We start from the raw sequence: 21070 nt of genomic DNA, 5'->3' as shown, positions 1-21070 counted from the left end.
CTTTTTCACCCAAGTCCATGATGTCATCTGCGCTCTCTTTGATTTTAGCCGTGAGGATGCGGACGATGTTGTCCTGTAGCTGAACCAGTGATGGTTCGCTTCTCAGCTTCTTTGGAAGCTGCTCCTTGGTTGGGGTATTCGGGCATGAATCCCATTCACCCCCCTTTTCTACACTACAAGCATATGAATGAGTTTCAGCAATACCTCTTTTTTTCATTGGAAGTCTCAACATCCTTTATCTCGGCAACAACAACAGTTTGTCCTGACTCCATGCTGCTAGCTATGAAGATGTTAGCTAAACATGCTGAAACTTTTCAATAGCTAGCTAGCTTGTTCGTTGGAAATCGGCCCAAAAATATTTAAATGGCTTGAGTAATTACAAAATTATTCAAAATAGCTACACTGTATGGTTCTATTTTTTTTATTACAAGTGCAGCCTAAAATTATAAACTTTGAGAGAACCCTAAATTGTTCTTCAGCTAGAAATTCTATGACCTCTAATGCCGCCATCTTGAGCGCCCCCCGCCCCCCCCCCCCTATAACGTTAGATTTAGAAATCTTTGTGGATTACCATATATGAAACAAAATGGCAGAAATTCTTTGAAAACAGCTACTGCAGCATTTATTTATCTATAAATCACAACTCGCACTTGTGCCCATACTTGACTGTTATTATAAAATTCTCACACTGTAGGTTAGTGTGACCACGTGCTGTTGAATTAGACATTCTTACCCGACAATGCCAAAATCTACCCGTGTTTGGCGGGTGTTCATTTAAATATTTTATTAATCAAATGTTTTTTACGTGTTAAATAGTAATGTTAAAGTAGCTAGTAATGACAGAATGCATTTGAAACTTCCTGCGCAGGAAAACTTTTTGTATGACTATTTTTATCAATGCTATGCTTGTGCATACCAAAGATGGCATTAACTGTACGAAATAAAAGAACACTTCAAAGAGCCTATTTCACACCATATCCTGCTGAATTTGCAAAATAACCTTTTCTTTCATTTGGATTTCAGCACAAATGAAAATGTGGCACTGACTCACCCATGGATTGATGTTTCAATGAAGAGTTCAGAGTTCGACTAGCCACGTGCACAATGAACGCGCAGTTACATTCCCAGCTCGAGCAGGCTCGAGTAAGCTGCGGGTGCACGATCAATAGCCATAATACATATATAACCTGAGCTGGAAAGTGAAGCTGACTAGCTTTATAAAAACCTGAGGAACATCTAGCTTGCTTTGTAGTATACCCCTCAGAAGAGCCAATGAAGATTGTCAGTTATTGCTCAACCTTAAACCTAAAATCTTTAGTTAAAACAAAAACAAAGCGTTCACCGCCGTTGTGGTAAAAAGCTGAAGGATGGGCCTGGCGAAATGTAGCCCCTCTCAGATTCATAGATGGAGCTATGGATTCAATGACTGGCCATCCATGATGTCAAAATTATAGTTTTAACCATGTTGAGTTGGTTTACATTTATACCGTTTACAAACAGAGTAAAACAAGCTTATATTCTGGGGTTCTGATGAGGTACGACAGTTGAACTTAGCTCATGAGGCATTTTATAAGTTATGTTCTTCAAGAATCAATGAGTATATATCATTAATTGCTTAGTCCAAAAACAGATGTAGCAACTGCAGATTCTACCTTTAACCTATATCCACCATGCCATAACAGGACGAGGAGCATCAGACCTCATTGTTTTCAGCACAGCTTCTTTTGACTGACATTCCAGCATCTCAACTCTGAACACCATCGCTTTTTCTCTGCTCACCAGGAACTGTACTATCTGAGAATGCAGAGGATGAGAGAGAAGACTGACAAGATGGAGGAGAACAAAGCCACGAGGAAGCTGCGGGTGTGCGTGGCGACGTGTAACCGGGCGGACTACTCCAAGCTGGCGCCCATCATGTTTGGCATCAAGGCCAACCCGGATGAGTTTGAGCTAGAGGTGGTGGTGCTGGGATCCCATCTCATTGATGACTATGGGTGAGTTTGAGCTAGAGGTGGTGGTGCTGGGATCACATCTCATTGATGACTATGGGTGAGTTTGAGCTAGAGGTGGTGGTGCTGGGATCCCATCTCATTGATGATTATGGGTGAGTTTGAGCTAGAGGTGGTGGTGCTGGGATCACATCTCATTGATGACTATGGGTGAGTTTGAGCTAGAGGTGGTGGTGCTGGGATCCCATCTCATTGATGATTATGGGTGAGTTTGAGCTAGAGGTGGTGGTGCTGGGATCCCATCTCATTGATGATTATGGGTGAGTTTGAGCTAGAGGTGGTGGTGCTGGGATCCCATCTCATTGATGATTATGGGTGAGTTTGAGCTAGAGGTGGTGGTGCTGGAACTAGTTTTTCCCGATCCACTGAAATCACAACTATTTGCCAATGTTTTTACAATGACAGTCATTGTTTATTTGCACTCTGAGGAAAAAGTGTTAATTGAGTAATCATGTCTCAAGTTTTTTCTGATTGCTTAACCTGACCAGGAAAAACTCCTGTCCTAAATGAGGACCACAATGGAAATAAGTCTGAATTTCTGTTTTTATCCGTGACGATATTTTGTGTTTATTCTTCATTTCACTTAGTTGAATCAACTATATGTGTTTTTAATTTGTCTAAAATGTATTCTTTCATGAATGAAATGATTGGTTTGACCACCTGTCCTCCTTTAGCAACACGTTCCGGATGATCGAGCAGGATGACTTTGACATCGGCTCCAAGCTGCACACCATCGTGCGTGGGGAGGACGAGGCAGCCATGGTGGAGTCAGTGGGTCTGGCGCTGGTCAAGCTGCCAGATGTTCTCCACCGCCTTCGCCCCGACATTCTGGTCGTCCACGGCGACCGCTTCGATGCCCTCGCCCTGGCAACGGCTGCCGCCCTGATGAACATTCGCATCCTGCACCTGGAGGGAGGAGAGGTGAGGGGATGGAGGAAGTGATGTCATGTATCAAGGTTTTTCAGGAAGTAGGGTATATCTGTGTTGGGAGGTGAATATAACTAGATTAAATTATTGGTTGGCTCCCTCCACTTGTAGTTACCTGGTATTTGATATAGGACGTTTTTGAGCTGTCGTTTTGTGTATTTTACTTACTATTTACTCTGTAATTGCCATTTTAACTTTTATTAGAGTTATTACCATAAAAAAATAACGAGGCTACCAAAAATACACAAAAGTACTGGAAACCAAAGAAGGCAACATAACAGAGATAATGATAGTCTTGGTTCAATAAAAACAACTATTTGTTCCCTAAGGGCAATAGCAGTGCTTTAGACACTCAACGAACCGCCACAGAGACAATAAACAGACTTTTACCCTGATTCCTCCTTTCCCATCCCAGGTGAGTGGCACCATCGACGACTCCATCCGCCACGCCATCTCCAAGCTGGCCCACTACCACGCCTGCTGCACCCGCACCGCCGAACAGCACCTCATCGCCATGTGTGAGGACCACACTCGCATCCTGTTGGCCGGCTGCCCCTCCTACGACAAGCTGCTGGCCGCCCATCACCGTGACGACTACATGGACATCATCAGGAACTGGCTCGGTACGTGTAGTAGTACCTATCCTTCACCCTTAAATCAGTGGCGTTCCAACTTTTTCAGCGGGGAACGCAGTTCAATGCAGTATACCAGACTAATAGCCAGGTTCCAGGGCCCAGAGTTTTTCCTGGTCAGGCAGGGAATAACAACCTCTGCTGTCAGTGTCATGCCACCAAACTAAAACGGCTACCGTTTCTGCACAGCACCAGCTTTGAACTCCTATTTGAATATGCAGAGATCTCTTGGTCGGACATAGTACTGACCTTGATGGCCTAGTCCGCTACAGTTATTTGGACTGAGGACAGTGATGGCGTTTTTGTTTTAGGTTGTAGGTCATGGCCTGCCTTTACATCGCCAAGGTGACAAGGTCGCTGTGTCTTTGTCATACAGTTATAACGAACACTGACTGACATTACACCCAACATGAACCCACTAGCATTTCAAACACGCACTCATCAAATGACGCACAACACTTCAGAAACGGCATTTGAAAAGTCCGTCAGCATCCCAACAACTTGTCTTCTCGAGATACAGGTAACGTACCCTAACATGGAGCGTGAGTAGGTGGTGCCCTGGAGTGCGTCCAAGTGACCTGATTGGTTGGAATGAGGTGGAGGCTTGAGTAAAAGGGTGATTGACAAAGCTGCAGGCCAAGCGGGTTGAAAGGGCCACCCTTTTTATTACAGCTTTTAGGACAGTGGTATAGTATATATATCACTATATAGTACAGTGATATGGTACAGTAGCTAGTACCTTCGGCGTGGAAAATGTGTTATAAGAATGTTGTTAAATCAGTTCACAGATTTATGGGGCTTTTAGCTAGTCCCTACGGGGCAGAAAGAACAGTGGTAGCGGTAGACTGTTGACTTTCCCTTGTTCAGAAAGTACTAGAATGCTGAGAATGTTCTAAATGACATTCACAGGAGACAATGTGAAGGAGCACGACTACATCGTGGCCCTGCAGCACCCGGTCACCACCGACATCAAGAACTCCGTCAAGATCTACGAGCTGATGTTGGACGCCCTCATCACCTTCAACAAGAAAACACTCGTCCTCTTCCCCAACATAGACGCAGGTCAGTGGTGATTCTCTGTTTGTTTTTTTTCGTCGCCCTTTCCTTATTTCTCTCCTCTTTGCCACGTCATATTGCGCAACCACACACACATCGTGGAGCTGGAGCTACAGTGTCAGCCCTCCCTTGGTCAATAGTGTGAGAAGGCTGCTCTGTTGAAGGTATCTGCTTATCTAGTTCAGCTGCAGTCCTTCAGTCTGTCTCATGATTAGGGCTAGGACTGGTTTGAAGGGCATAGAACTTCCCCAGAAAGGATTAGATACCAAGTGACCAGTACTTAAAATCCAACAAAACACTATCGCAAAACATGACATGGCTAGAGTTGAATCTCCAACTGTAGACTGTGTAGGAGTCGGTGAAATTAGACATCCCACAGTCTTCTCCGTTCCGTCTTGTAACCCCTGTCCCGTCTCCTCAACAGGAAGTAAGGAGATGGTGCGCGTGATGAGGAAAAAGGGCGTCGAGCAGCACCCTAACTTCCGGGCGGTGAAGCACGTGCCCTTCGAGCAGTTCATCCAGCTGGTGTGTCACGCTGGGGCCATGATCGGAAACAGCAGCTGTGGTGTCAGAGAGGCGGGGGCCTTCGGGACCCCCGTCATCAACCTGGGGTCCAGGCAGACTGGGAGAGAGACTGGTAGGTGGGTCTACTGAAGTCAATGACCATTTACCAGGTGGTCTAGAATCATGGGTTTTGTCCAAAATGGCACCCTATTCCCTATATAGTGCTTGAATATGGGCCCTGGTCAAAAGTAGTGCACTAAATGGAGAAATGGTGTGCCATTATGGAGGCAAGCGTGGCCTCCATTTGGAGCAGACTAGGGGGCCTACTTGTGGTTACCAGTGTTACTTTTTCATTATATATTTCCTGGTATAGTTCTTAATTGAAGGCTTTGCCAGTACAGTATGAGTGTTTGGCGATTGCTTTGTTGTCATTCTTCCAGTCGTCCCATTACGAATTCTTATAGGATGTTGAGCTGTATTTTCTATTCCCAGGTGAAAACGTCCTCCATGTCCGAGACGCAGACACTCAGAATAAGATCTACCATGCCCTGGAGCTGCAGTTTGGGAAGAGATACCCCTGGTAAGCATCATTACATAACCTCTAGAAAAGGGGTTATTACAGGGTTATAACAAGTTCCAACAGGGAGACACCACCCAGCGCAGAAGCAGAGAAAATGTCTAACTGGCCTCTTGGAGACAGGTCCTTTTATATCCTAATCAGAAAGCACCAAATGTTCTGGAAAGACCAGCCTCTTGGAGACAGGTCCTTTATATCCTAATCAGAAAGCACCAAATGTTGTGGAAACACCAGCCTCTTGGAGACAGGTCCTTTTATATCCTAATCAGAAAGCACCAAATGTTGTGGAAACACCAGCCTCTTGGAGACAGGTCCTTTTATATCCTAATCAGAAAGCACCAAATGTTGTGGAAATACAAGCCCGAGAGTCTTGTAGTCACAGAACATCATCAGTACAATACAACGGTGAATAATCAGTGTCCTTGTACATCCAGTCTGGCGTCAATCACTATCAACAGATATGACAATAATCCATAACATTCAGTATCAAGTCTAGTGACCATCAACCTGCACCTTGAGTGTCACAAATAGAACACTGGAAAGTGTGTGTTACAGAAACTCTGAACTGAACTTAAAGGTCAACTGGCCCTTAGAACCAACGTATTTGGTTTTAAACGGCCTATGTGGCATCGATACGAGTCAAACATTCATTCTAGTGTCAAAATTGATTACAAAGTGTAAAATAGGATCATTTTGGTCAAAGTCAGTCTCGTCCAAAACTGAGTTTGTCACGACATACTTGGGGATGGATTGCGATCTTGCCCAGTGCCCACTAACAGAAGAGAAACAGCAGTGCTGATTGCGCTCTATCCAATCGTAGCAGCCAGACCCTCCAGACAGTGAGACGGGCCTGCCCATTACTCAGCACCTCCAGACTTGTTTACGTAAGAGAACATGTCGCCAATGTTATGTTGAAATAACCCTGGGCCCTAAGCCCTTTTATGGAGTGGCCACTTGCTGATGTGTTTCTTAGTGTCAATCACTTGAGTCTGCCACTTATTTGGCCAAAATGAGAATTGAGACGATCAGAGTGCACTTGTATCCCAACTGGAACTTGTCAATATTCTTAAACCAATTCGTAAGCATAGTGTCCCCCCACAACCTGTTTTGTAACATCATTCCCTATTAAACACTGCCGGACAGGCACACTCTGGTAATGGTGAGAAAGTTGTAAAAAGCTAAACTGCGCCGACGCGTACACGTTACACCTCGCCAGTGACTTGATAAGCTGATTGTGGCCTGGCTGTTCAATGTGCCTGACGGCTACTATTTTCTAGCTTCATTGACAAACACAGAGTTGGAACTTAGCTAGCTAGCAAGTGATTTTTAAGGCACTGATAAACAGCGTGTAGCTTGTGCTTTATTTGCTTCTACACCTGCATTGCTTGCTGTTTGGGGTTTTAGGCTGGGTTTCTGTACAGCACTTTGAGATATCAGCTGATCTAAGAAGAGCTATATAAATACATTTGATTTGATATTTAGCATAGTTTGACAGCTTGCAGATGATGAAGTTGTAGACATGTTGTTGTTCTCAGAAGTCAGTCCCGAGCGTGTAGCCACTCGATAAACTAGTCAGTGCACAGCAGAGAATCTATCATGCACATTTTGTTTACTTGAGAAATACTGCACCAAACACCTTAGCTAGATGTCAAATTGCGTGACTAAGACCTTCTCTGCAAAAACTTCTAAATCAAATACAGATTTCTTGATTACAGATTAATTCTATTTAAATATTTTGAGGAAGTGGCTATGTTGTTGCTACGGTGACTCGGGAGGGACAAACAACAGTACCTGCCACGGTACAATTAAGCAATATGGCCTGAGGGGGTGCGGTATATGGCCAATATACCACGGCTAAAGGCTGTTCTTATGCACAACGCAACGCCGAGTGCCTGGATACAGCCCTTAGCCGTGGTATATTGGCCATATACCACAAACCCATGAGGTGCCTTATTGCTATTATAAACTGGTTACCAACATAATTAGAGCAGTAAAAATACATGTTTTGTCATACCCGTGGTATATGATCTGATATACCACGACTGTCAGCCAATCAGTATTCGGGACTCGAACCAACCAGTTTATAATATGCAAACATATCACACCCACATCAATCCACAACTCTCATTCGGCTTCAGTCATGGCCGCTAGCATTTCTTAATGAGCAATCTTCAAAACGAGGCCAAATCAGTGCAGTCATCGTTTAAGACATCTTCTTATACCTTTAATAAAAATTAAAAATATGAATTTCTTTGCGGCAGCATTGGCTCTTTCAGTGTTTCCTATAACTGAGATTTGGTCTAAAAGCTAAAATCCTCTATTTTTATAGTAACCATCAAAGTTGCAATTTTTCATAGAACTGAAATCTCACTAAAATTCCCCTTTTCATCCTGTGGGATCCCCCCCTCAGCTCGAAGATCTACGGCGACGGGAACGCAGTGCCTCGCATCCTGAAGTTCCTGCAGACCATCGACCTTGATGAGCCGCTGCAGAAGACCTTCTGCTTCCCCCCCGTCAAGGAGTGGGACATCTCCCAGGACATCGACCACATCCTGGAGACTCAGAGCGCCCTAGCTGTCGACCTGGGGGGGACCAACCTCCGCGTGGCCATCGTCAGCATGAGGGTACGGTGATAGGGAGGGGGGGGGGGGGGTTGGAGAGGGGGGTGCGTGAGGTGGGGGTTACACCGCATGTTAGATTCATTATTATTCATCTTATTAGTCGTGATTGGTTTAAACCATAAATCATCTTCCTGGTTGTACATCAGCAAAATAAACATACAGTACATTACACTATCCATCTATTCTCACACTGCCGTGTGCTTCCAAGATTTCTATCTCACCATCTATGTGTGTTCATTATCCCTCTACACCCAACTAGTTCAGGTTTGTGATGAATACCCATAACCACCAAAGATGGAACTAGAAAAGTTGCAGATAAGAAGATGATGGACAGTTGAAGTCTGAAGTTTACATACACTTAGGTTGGAGTCATTAAAACTCATTTTTCAACCACTCCACAAATTTCTTGTTAACAAACTATAGTTTTGGCAGGTCGGTTAGGGCATCTACTTTGCATGACACAAGTAATTTTTCCAACAATTGTTTACAGACAGATTGTTTCACTGTATCACAATTCCAGTGGGTCAGAAGTTTACATACACTCAGTTGACTGTGCCTTTTAAACAGCTTGAAAAATTCCAGAAAATGATGTCACGGCTTTAGAAGCTTCTGATAGGCTAATTGACATCATTTGAGTCAATTGGAGGTGTACCTGTGGATGTATTTCAAGGCCTACCTTCAAACTCAGTGCCTCTTTGCTTGACATCATGGGAAAATCAAAAGAAATTAGCCAAGACCTCAGAATTTTTTTTGTAGATTTCCACAAGTCTGGTTCATCCTTGGGAGCAATTTCCAAATGCCTGAAGATACCACATTCATCTATACAAACAATAGTACGCAAGTATAAACACCATGGGACCACGCAGCCGTCATACCGCTCAGGAAGGAGACGCGTTCTGTCTCCTAGAGATTAACGTACTTTGGTGTGAAAAGTGCAAATCAATCTCAGAACAACAGCAAAGGACCGTGTGAAGATTCTGGAGGAAACGGGTACAAAAGTATCTATATCCATAGTAAAACGAGTCCTATATCGACAACCTGAATGGTCGCTCAGCAAAGAAGAAGCCACTGCTCCAAAACCGCCATAAAAAAAACAGATTACGGTTTGCAACTGCACATGGGGACAAAGATCGTACTTTTTGGAGAAATGTCCTCTGGTCTGATGAAACAAAAACGGAACTGTTTGGCCATAATGACCATCGTTATGTTTGGAGGGAAAAGGGGGATGCTTGCAAGCCGAAGAACACCATCCCAACCGTGAAGCACGGGGGTGGCAGCATCATGTTGTGGGGGTGCTTTGCTGCAGGAGGGACTGGTGCACTTCACAAAATAGATGACATCATGAGGGAGGAACATTATGTGGATATATTGAAGCAACATCTCAAGACATCAGTCAGGAAGTTAAAGCTTGGTCGCAAATGGGTCTTCCAAATGGACAATGACCCCAAGCATACTTCCAAAGTTGTGGCAAAATGGCTGAAGGACAACAAAGTCAAGGTATTCGAGTGGCCATCACAAAGCCCTGACCTCAAACCTATAGAACATTTGTGGGCAGAACTGAAAAAGAGTGTGCGAGCAAGGAGGCATACAAACCTGACTCAGTTACACCAGCTCTGTCAGGAGGAATGGGCCAAAATTCACCCAACTTATTGTGGGAAGCTTGTAGAAGGCTACCCGAAACGTTTGACCCAAGTTGAAATTGTTTAAGGCAATGCTACCAAATACTAATTGAGTGTATGTAAACTTCTGACCCACTGGGAATGTGATGAAAGAAATAAAAGCTGAAATTTAATCATTCTATCTACTATTATTCTGACATTTCACATTCTTACAATAAAGTGGTGATCCTAACTGACCTAAGACCGGGAATTTTTACAAGGATTAAATGTCAGGAATTGTGAGAACTGAGTTTAAATGTATTTGGCTAAGGTGTATGTACACTTCCGACTTCAACTGTACCATACCAAGGTGGCGTGATGTACAATCTGTTCTAGACCTACGCATATTTAGTGACGTTGCACTTCTCATGGAATAAGCCCGAGGCCTGTACCATTTCTAGCCTTTTTTACCCTGACCCACCTTCCTCTTATCAAGCCATGAACTGTCCCGCTCCATCTTTGGAGGATGCCGCTTTCAAAGACTTGGCCTCTATTGGTTGACCTAACTATAGCTAGGCTACTCATGATGTATTGCTTGTTTATTTTTTGCTTTTGAAGTGGTTTCAGGTGATGAAAGCGCTATAGAAATGTAATTTATTTGTCCCGGGCATGTGTATTGTCTAAAACTTATTTTCGTCGGTGAGTAAGTTGGAGTTGAACACAAATGTCAACAGTGAGAAGTCATCTTCTAACCATTAGTTCTGAAGTTGGAGATTTAGAATGTCAACAGTCAACCGATCATTCTTTAGCCTAACGGAAGTCGTCTTAAACACACATTTTTTTTATTTGATTAGGCCCCATTTTGATTTAAGATTTGACTTTACGTGAGAACCACCATGAGCATCTGCTGCTCAGATGAAAGTGGCTGTCAGTTATAGCATTCTACTGAGACGCTGATTAAATCCCTGACGTCAGACAAGCACTGACTTGTCAACCAACACATTGTGTTGTCCATTGCTTGTGTGGCCTTCCTTATCAAATAATGTACCAAATGTACTTATGGGTTGATTGTGTTTGAACAAGTGGATTGATCTGCATGAAATATATTTGTGGGCAACAATTTAAAACTTTGTGGTTCTCTGTGGCTCAGTTGGTAGAGCAAGGCACTTGTATGGTTGTCGGTTCGAGCTCTGCTGTGGCCACCAATAGTGATGCATACAAGGATGACTAAGTCGCTTCGGATAAAATTGTCTCCTAAATGGCGTATACTTTCTTATTTCATATATGGGCAACAATTAAATAACATTTAATTTTTAAAGAACATTTTATTTGAAATATTATTGTATTGGTCTGATTTATACGTATTTTTAATTGTAGGGTAAGATAGTGAAGAAGTACACACAGGCGAACCCCAAAACTTACGAGACGAGGATGGAGCTGATACTGAAGATGTGTACGGAGGCAGTCATTGATGCTGTTCATCTCAACTGCCGGATTCTGGGAGTGGGTATGTGGCCTTCTCTCCTTCATGAAATGTCCCTTTTTATGTTTTGATTTGCACTTGAATTTGGCAACATTTTCTTATGCGAATCTGTCAAGAAGCACATTGTTGGGTGGGGCTTGCAATTGAACCATTTCACTGTTCTTGAGCATGTGTCAAATAACTGAACTTTATTAAATGTTTTTAAATGCGTAAACCGTCACAATCTCTTGCCCCAATTATTTGTGCTCAACGACAATAAATACGCTTCAAAGTCTGCATAGACCCTAGTTTTCTCACTATATAATCATTTTTACATTTGAGTAATTTCGCAGACAATCTTATCCAGAGAGACTTAGTGCATTCATCTTATGGTAGCTAGGTGAGACAACCACGTATCACAGTCGTAGTAAGTACATTTTTCCTCAATAAAGAAGTGGTCAGTAGCTAGTAGGAAAATACCCCTAGTTTGACAGGATCTGATTCTCTTGCAATCTCCCCCCCCTCAGGTGTGTCGACAGGGGGCAGAGTGAACCCACAGGAGGGTGTGATCCTCCACTCCACCAAGCTGATCCAGGAGTGGAGCTCCATTGACATCCGCACCCCCATCTCTGACGCCCTCCACCTGCCCGTCTGGGTCGATAACGACGGCAACTGTGCCGCCCTGGCAGAGAAGAAGTTTGGCCACGGTAAAGGAGTGGAGAACTTTGTCACCGTCATCACTGGAACAGGTAATATTGCCACCATAGAATTAGAATGATTCACTTTGGTCATTCATTTTCTGTTCATTGTATTTCTATGAAATATACATGACTGTCATTATAAAAAAGAAAGTTAAATTAAGTTAAAAGGTTATGGTAAGTAAAGGTTGAGAATTAATTCCACACCCATAATGGCGTGAGATGAGATGGATAGTAAACAATGACAGTATGGGTGGATCGAGTGCATAACAGGCCAATCGAAACGAGGCAATCAGATGTCAATCAGTACCTTTTTCCTTTTGAGTGGATTGAAAAGGTATTGAAAAACTGGATTTGTGTCCTGAAACAGTCCTCCACGGCTACCCCTATTGAATGAGGGATTGTTGTTGAGGCATTTGCAAACCATTTAGTTTTACAAAAGTGAGAGACTAAAAGAAAAGACCTCACCGTAAGCATGTTTTGACAATGCTACTGATACTATTAACCTCTTTGGGATAAGGGGCAGTATTTTCACGTCCGGATGAAAAGCGTGCCCAAAGTAAACTGCCTGCTACTCAGGCCCAGAAGCTAGGATATGCATATTATTAGTAGATTTGGTACTGATACTATTAAGATGTCTAATTGGTTCACTTGAACTTTTCCTGGGGACAATATTTTAATGGCATGAGGCATTGGAAACGATTGCAAAGATGAAAGCACATGCTTGTATATAATCTCTTAATTAAGGCAGTGCTTATGTGTAAATCATAATTAAGCTGTCATTAACCTAAAGCTTAAAGTTGAGACACCTCGTTATTCTATCAATAGGCTATATTTTCCCTTTCCTCGTCCCTACCTGGCCTCGAACCAGGAACCCTCTGCACACAACTGCCTCCCAGGAAGCATCGTTTATCGCTCAACAAAAGCCGCGGCCCTTGCGGAGCAAGGGAAACAACTTCTTCAAGGTCTCAGAGCAAAGTGACGTCACCGATTGAACCACTATTAGCGCACACCCCGCTAACTAGCTAGCCATTTCACACCGGTTACATATACATGCCAAAAAGATGTTGGATTCTGGGTAAACTTTGAAGATTGTTATACGCATAAGCATAGTATATAAAGGAGTGGAAGACTGTTTTTTATTTGAGGTTAATGGTTCTCTGTAGAAAGACAGATGGCTTTGGAATGTGTTGGGTGGACGGGAGGAGATCACAGGATTGCTAGAGGGGAAGCGGATGGACATCTGTGGATTAGGCGAAGGAGGGGTTGAGGTCAGGTCAGACAACCTGAAGGGAGAAAGTATGGTTCATTATCCTGTTACCCTCTTCCTGTGGAACCATAAGATGTAAGGATTGGCGAGAAGGAGTAGTGCCTAAAGTGGAGTATATATACTTGTAGTGGAGGAAAAATGTCTTTGTCTGAATACAGCTGTGTCGACCCTTTGGGAAGAATTCAACTTGGTTAAGCTTCTCTAGTGTCCGTGAGTTATTTACTTTAGAACCTAACAGATGGCGCTGCGAGCAGGGTTCACCACGATTTGTAGTCAAACCAAAGACTCCAGATCAGTGGAGCAGAGCTGGCAACAGACAAGGTAGGCAAGTTCCTATATCTGTTTCCACTCATTTTGACATTTTGGGGAGATGAGAATCGTAGGCTGAACATTATAGGATACGGACCTGGAGAGCCTGAGTTTAATTCAGTAGGCCCATTGTGTAACGACCGGTAGTAGCTTTGTGGTAGATGGTAAGTCCCGGAAGGTAAACCTGAACAGGTTGGTACCTGTAGGGTAAGTCCTAGGGGGTAAATCCTGAATCGCCATTTGTCGGATAATCTATTTCACTGTTTTTTTAGTGCATAATTGTTTGGGGTTTGAAACGTCTGTCTGCAAACCTGCATGGTGACATTCTTTCCATGCCTCTATCTTCTTTCATGTCAGACAACAATAGTATGGTTTTCTATAGTCATGTTCCACGTTCTGGTTGGTCCTTGGCACGTTGACAGGAAATGTGGCATGTCTGTACATTTCAAACCCTGGATGATGACTGTAAACTCTTATGACTTTTTTGCCGAAACACATTGGACGTCCTCCAGCGACATCCCAAGTATAAATACAGTTATGTATACACACTAAAGGGTAAAACAATACGTTTTGAGCAAAATAATGTGTTTCAGACCACTGCAAACCTCAGAGTAGGGCATTCAAGGAATTGGTCTGATGGCTTTCCGGGATGTCGTCGGCCTCTCCGCTTGCTTGAGGAACAAAAGAGGAGCAATAGAGATTTTTTTATTTTACTAATACATACAAAATAAATACAAATATTGGTCATTTTAATTACTTAAACTTAACCAGTCATATCTAGAGTTGGGCCAATGCAGTTTCTGTCTGAACGTCCGGAGAGAACCACTTTCTCATCCATAGCCGCTGCTAGGTTATAATTGACGCTTCCGTGCTGTTTATTTCTGAATGGAATGGGAAAACTAATGAATATGTCCAGTGAAAGCTGATATGCAATTTGTTGACAACACATGACAGACTTGGATACACATGTTAATCAATAAAAACGTCAAAATTCCCTCCGTTTCGCATGTTTACAGCTGGTCATTTCATAGAGGGAATTGTCGGCAGCGCTCTCGTGTTACATCTCCAAAATGTAGAGAATAAAGACACTAACATGGCATCCGTTATAAAATCTGACCGCCCGCACTCTCTATATATGTCTCTGGACTTGACCGTTGTGTAATTTCTGAACAGGTGTAGCTACCCAATGAGCAATACTCTTCCTGCTTTGCACAGGATCCGTTCTTAGCTAAATGCCGTCGTCCATAGTGACAAATTAAGTTGTTTTGATTGCTACGTTGCTCTACCATTTGTATTGCTAGCTGAAGTATCTAATTATAAAATGTTAAACCTACGCCCCGGTTTGTCATTGATCAAGGAGCAAACATAACAATTAACTGAATAACTAGCAATCTTGCTTAGCTAGCTAGTGTTAGCCATCATCAAGCTGGTGCACAACAAAGATACACCACATGTTAGTTTTTCTGTGAGTCACAACATAAGGCTTGTTCGTTCTTGCCAGCGTAGATACTGTGGCAGACCAGGGGGTTTGGTCAAGACGTTTACACAGATCAGACAGAGTAGGATTAGCTCGGTTTCAAGGGTGTTTATTTAAATAATACATCAAAAGGATAGGTCTCCCCCATGAGACCCTCTCCGGGACACCGTCTTTTGGGCTCCGGGTCTTGCTGTATCCTGTCGGGCACAAAAACGGAACTCCCTCCTTTTAGCTCGGGCACCGTCTCCAACTATACGGAAGTCACCTTTCTTGCCTTGTGTGCTGCCCTTCTGGCAACTTTATGGGACTCGTACAGCTGGTGAGCAATCAGCCCTTGATTACCCACCAACCACAATCAGCCCCAATTAGTCCTGTCCGGAGAGCCCGTCGAGAGCTGGCACGTCCAGCAGAGGGAGCCATCGCCTCGTGATGTAGACTGTCTGCCACCAGGCCTCGAAGAGTTTCCCCCTGGTGGCTGACCTGCTGTACGCCACAATACGTATAGCTACGCATCATGCGTAGCTATCAAACATTTGTCACTATAGGGGTGACTTAACCTTGCTAACAAAGGACCCCAAACGAATAAGGTAGTCGTGCTGATCGGGAAGCCACACCGACATCGGCGGTGGCACCACTAACCATTCTGTTTGTTTTGTGAACAGGCATCGGCGGGGGCATCATCCAGCACAACGAGCTGATCCACGGCAGTACGTTCTGCGCAGCTGAGCTGGGCCACATTATGGTGTCTTTGGACGGGCCGGAGTGCATGTGTGGCAGCCGTGGTTGCATCGAGGCCTACGCATCAGGCATGGCCCTGCAGAAAGAAGCCAAGAGGCTCCATGACGGTTAGTTAGAACACTTCTTAATTAGATTGTTTGGTAATCCTTTACATAAAACCAAGAGGCACAATGCATGGTGGTTATAATGCATTGAAGCAGGCACTTGTTCATTGGAACACATTGGGTGTCAGTTTTCACCAGGGAGGGGATGCTAAGCTTAAAGCAACATGTCTTGTGAAAAAGAGATGTTGATTCGACCCCTGGCCCGTGTCTGTTTGGTTCTCCAGAGGAACTGCTGGAGGTGGAAGGGATGGTGGATCTGAAGAAGGCTGAGTCCGTCAGCGCCATCCACCTCATCAACGCAGCCCGCCTGGGCAACCGCAAGGCTGAAGCCGTCCTCAGAACAGGTGGGTCCACACTCCTTATGTTGGTTGAACATCACCTTAAATCAGACCTACTCCTTCATAAGTTAAAGTAATACCTTGCCCATAGAAAGTCTACACCCCTCTTGGATTTATTCACATTTTATTGTTACAAAGTGGTATTACATTTTATGTCGTCAATGATCTACACAAAATACTCTTAAAGTGGAAGAAAAATGAAAACATAAAAAAAAAAGGTGAATGAAAATAAAGCACTAATATACCTTGATTAGATAAGTATTGACCCCCAGTAGTCAATACATGTTAGGGACACTTTTGGCAGTGATTACAGCTGTGAGTCTTCTTGGGTAAGTTTCCTAAGAGCTTTGCACACCTGGATTGTGCAATATGTGGCCATTTTATATATTTTTTAATTCTTCAAGCTCCGCCAAGGTTTTTTGGGATCATCGCTAGACAGCCATTTAAGTCTTGCTTTCAAACAGATTTTAAGTCAATTGTAACTTGGCCACTCAGGAGCATGTACTGTATTCTTTGTAAGCAACTCCAGTGTAGGTCATTGTCCTGCTGAAAGGTGAATTCCTCTCCCAGTGTCTGGTGTAAAGCACACTGAATCAGGTTTTCCTCTGGAATTTTGGCTGCGCCTAGCTCCATCCTGTTTCTTCTCACCCTGGAAAACTCCCCAGTATTTGCCGATGTCAAGCATACCCATACCATGATGCAGCCACCACCATGCTTGAAAATAAGGAGGCAATTGCATAGTGATGTGTTGTTGGATTTGCCCCAAACATAAGGCTTTGCATTTTTTTTTTTTTTTCAGTATTACTTTAGTACCTTGTTGCATACAGGATTCATGTTTTGGAATACTTTTATTCTGTATGTTTCTTTTCACTTTGTCATTTACGTCATTATTGTGGAGTCACTACAATGTTCAGTTTTACTCCTATCACAGCCATTGAACTCTTAACTGTTTTAAAATCACCAATGGCCTCATGGTGACATCCCGGAGCAGTTTCCTTCCTGTCCTGCAGCTCAGTTCAGAAGCACTACTGCATCTTTGATGTGTCTAGGTGGTTTAATACCTCACCCACAGTATTATTATTAACTTGACCTTGCTTAAAGAGATATTCAATGTCTGATTTGCTAGTTAGTCATCTACCAGTCACTGCCCTTCTTTGAGGCTTTCGAAAAGCTCCCTGCTCTCTGTAGATTAATCTGTGCTTGAAATTCAATACTTGACTGAAGGACATTAGATGTTGTATGTATGGGGGAGAGAGGTAGTCATCCAGAAATCATGTCAAGCCCTATTATGTCACACTGTGAGTCCATATAACAAATTTAACTTTTGAACTCATTTAGGCTTGCCTAAACAAAGGGAATGAATACTTGTGCAATTAGTTATTTAAATTGTTATTCATTTGTAAAAATGTGTAGACTTTTCTTTTCACTTTGACATTATGGAGTATTTTGTATAGATCATTGACCAGAAATTACAATTCAATCCCACTTTTTGTAACGCAACAAAATGTGAAGAGTTGAAGGGGGTGTAGACTCTCTAGGTATTGTCCATTTATTTTCCCTCAATGACTGACCTGGTCAAATACATTTGATAAACCACTTTCCTCCCACCATCGTTTTAATTTACTAGCTGAATTATGATGCATGACAACAAGGTATCAAATGTTACCAAATGTGACATTGACATCATCGTCTAGGCCCAGTTCGAATCATTGTGCCATCTCTATGAAAGCCATCCTGTATTTTATAGCTAACCCCTCTCCCCTTTTCCTCCTCAGCTGGCATGGCCCTTGGAGTGGGCATCGTCAACATCCTCCACACGGTCAACCCCTCCCTGGTCATCCTGTCGGGGGTGCTGGCCACCCACTACCAGGCTCCTGTCCAGCAGGTCATAGGTCAGAGAGCCCTCACCTCCGCCCAGAGCATCCAGGTCCTGACATCCGACCTCGAAGAGCCCGCCTTGCTGGGGGCCGCTAGCATGGTGCTGGACTACACAACCAGGCGCATCTATTAAGAACATTACGGTGGTGGACTACACAACCAGGCGCATCTATTAAGAACATTGGTCAGTTGCCAAGTTCTAGTTTTCATTTAATTGGTCACCAAAGGAGGAGGGCCATATCTTGCAATTCCCTGGTGTAGAAAGATGAACTTGCTATTAGCAAATAGAAATGGCTAAGATCTACAGATAGATCCACCCAATAGGACCTACATCTATACTACTATCTGACATGCTCTTCTAGCTATCGCACCTTCTATTGGACGAACCATTGGCGATAATTTATTTGTCAGACAATGACAAGTTATGTGTATTTTCCAAAGGTTTCTTCAGTGATAGACTAATTTTCAATGTCAACATATTATCATTTCTACAGCGGATGAAATGCCTAATACAGTACTTAAATGGTAGTACTATTAACTACAGTACTAAAATGGTAGTACTATTAACTACAGTACTAAAATAGTAGTACTGAAATAGTAGTGTGTGTGTGTCTGAATACATATAACAGCCTATACAGTCATGAGTACAGCCACAGTACCAGTGAATAGCTGGGTGTGTCCAGACAAAAGATTTCAAAAGATGTGACCAAATAAGGATCATTCGCATTCATTTATGCTTGTACTACATGGCCATATTTTGACCCTCATAATTCCATGGTTTTTGTTACTTCTTACTTCTAAACGTAGAAGATGTTATTTTTTGAAGCCACGCTATGAAAGCAGCATGTTGCTACGATGTATTAACAATATATGTATTTGTCTTACCGAGCTGTAAGAGCTTCGCGCCACTATCTTATTTTGAACCAGTTCTGCAACCCACGTGACTGACCCAAGGCCTACCTTCTCTAGGACCACAGTTACGACCTACCCTCAAATGTAGTGCCAAGGCCATGTATGTCATAGTTGTCTTGACTGTGCTTCAATTGAAGGTGTGCTGCCAAATCACTTGTCTTCATTATCATTCTTTTTTTGTTTTATGCACACCTTTTTTTGCCTTGTCATATTTCAAGAGATTACGGTGTACAAATCAGTCATGTGATAATCCCATTTTGTGTATTCCTGCTTTTGATCATGTCATGGATAGAAGTTTATTTTACTTCACCTGGGTACTTTGTGACCTATCAATGCAATGGTCATTTTACACATTAAAAACACTAGAAAATGGTTTGGGGTGGATTACTATATGATTAATTCAATGCTATTCATCGTTTTAGGTGTGGCTGAACTAGGCTACATCGTAAACACACCGCAGGGCTGGTTGGAATGCCAGCCTGTTTGTGCTATCATAGGATTTGCCTTTAATGTCCCAGAGGGGAAATAGTCTTCAAAACCAGCTGCGCGCGTGCGCCATTGTGCATAAATGTATTTTGTCCCTCCACACCAAACGCGTTCACGACACGCAGGTTAAAATATCAAAACAAACTCTGAACCAATTATATTAATTTGGGGACAGGTCAAAAAGCATTAAACATTTAGCTAGTTAGCTTGCATTTGCTAGCTAATTTGTCCTATTTAGCTAGCTTGCTGTTGCTAGCTAATTTGTCCTGGGATATAAACATTGAGTTATTTTACCTGGAATGCACAAGGTCCTCTACTCCGCCAATTAATACACACATAAAACGGTCAACCGAATCGTTTCTAGTCATCTCTCTTCCTTCCAGGCTTTTTCTTCTCGACTTTATATTGCAATTGGCAACTTTCATAAATGATGTGCATTACAGCCACTGACCTCGTTTGGTTATACCCACGTGGGTGACTGAAAGACAATGAGGAGATGGCACGTGGGTACCTGCTTCTATAAACCAATGAGGAGATGGGAGAGGCAGGACTTGCAGCGCGATCTGCGTCAGAAATAGAACTGATTTCTATTTTGGCAACGCAGACGCTCGCGAGCAGTGTGGGTGCAATAATTGAATAACAGATTTCTAAATTTATTTTGCAACGCTCGGCAATGCGTATGGAGCTCAATTCAACCTCTGCCATTGTGTCACACCCTCCATAGGAGCCTCCGACCACATTTTCATATCAAGCAGAAGTTGGCTTTAAGAGTTGAATACTCCTGATATAGACGTTCCAAATTAGGTTGCATTTGTAAAATCCACAATAGCTTGTTGCTACACAAAATATATATGAACATAACTTATGAAGCCATTAATTTGAACAGATTCAAGCTCAAAGATGTCACATTTTGACTGGCCACCTCCCAACCAACAGCGTGGCTTTGATCAAAGGTAGGCAGGTAGCCTAGTGGTTAGAGCGTTGAGCCAGTGACCGAAAGATTGCTAGATCGAATCACTGAGCTGACAAGATAAAAATCTGTCATTCTGCCCCTGAACAAGGCAGTTAACCCACTGTTCCAAGGCTGTCATTGTAAATAAGAATTTGTTCTTAACTGACTTGCCTAGTTAAATAAAGGTAAAAAAAAACATTTGAGATACTGCATATGTTGAGATGGTCTTCGCCCTAATGATGGGAGTCTTCCCAAAGGCAGGCGGTCTGCTTACCGAGGACAGATTTTAACAGGAGTAAACCCCCTCACTTCACCTCTGCCATTTTTGCCAGATTCATTTGAACCCAAGGTCAAACAGCATTAGGCCCTCCACCACTAGGGGCACAAAACAATTTCATTGAAAATGCAGTATAAAATATGTTATTTGTCTCACCTGAAATTTTACTTCCACCAATTAGGTGCAACCATAATTTGAATGTTACGGACAACACTTCAATAACGATCCTGACGACAAAAGTTTAA

At 43.0% G+C, this 21070-nt stretch overlaps 1 protein-coding gene across 5 annotated transcripts in view; it reads left to right on the top strand.

Annotated features, from left to right (window-relative positions):
* LOC120052903 (bifunctional UDP-N-acetylglucosamine 2-epimerase/N-acetylmannosamine kinase-like) overlaps positions 1-19482 on the top strand; it is a 35400-nt gene extending 15918 nt beyond the window's left edge. For 4 of the 5 annotated variants that reach the window (XM_039000116.1, XM_039000117.1, XM_039000114.1 and 1 more), the window contains exons 2-13: positions 1783-1994; positions 2684-2930; positions 3352-3559; positions 4478-4630; positions 5049-5261; positions 5621-5708; positions 8116-8329; positions 11302-11431; positions 11914-12135; positions 15803-15985; positions 16207-16326; positions 18096-19482. In XM_039000116.1, coding sequence (XP_038856044.1) covers positions 1801-1994; positions 2684-2930; positions 3352-3559; positions 4478-4630; positions 5049-5261; positions 5621-5708; positions 8116-8329; positions 11302-11431; positions 11914-12135; positions 15803-15985; positions 16207-16326; positions 18096-18331 — 2208 coding nt within the window. In that variant the 5' untranslated portion in view covers positions 1783-1800 and the 3' untranslated portion in view covers positions 18332-19482. Of the gene's footprint in view, positions 1-1782; positions 1995-2135; positions 2160-2683; positions 2931-3351; positions 3560-4477; positions 4631-5048; positions 5262-5620; positions 5709-8115; positions 8330-11301; positions 11432-11913; positions 12136-15802; positions 15986-16206; positions 16327-18095 lie in introns of those variants that run through there. The other variant, XM_039000118.1, reaches the window with a different exon arrangement.
* The last annotated feature ends 1588 nt before the right edge of the window (positions 19483-21070 follow it).

The sequence above is a fragment of the Salvelinus namaycush genome, chromosome 8 (assembly GCF_016432855.1).
Source record: "Salvelinus namaycush isolate Seneca chromosome 8, SaNama_1.0, whole genome shotgun sequence".
In the NCBI taxonomy this organism is placed as follows: domain Eukaryota; kingdom Metazoa; phylum Chordata; class Actinopteri; order Salmoniformes; family Salmonidae; genus Salvelinus; species Salvelinus namaycush.
This window is presented reverse-complemented; position numbering and strand designations above follow the sequence as displayed.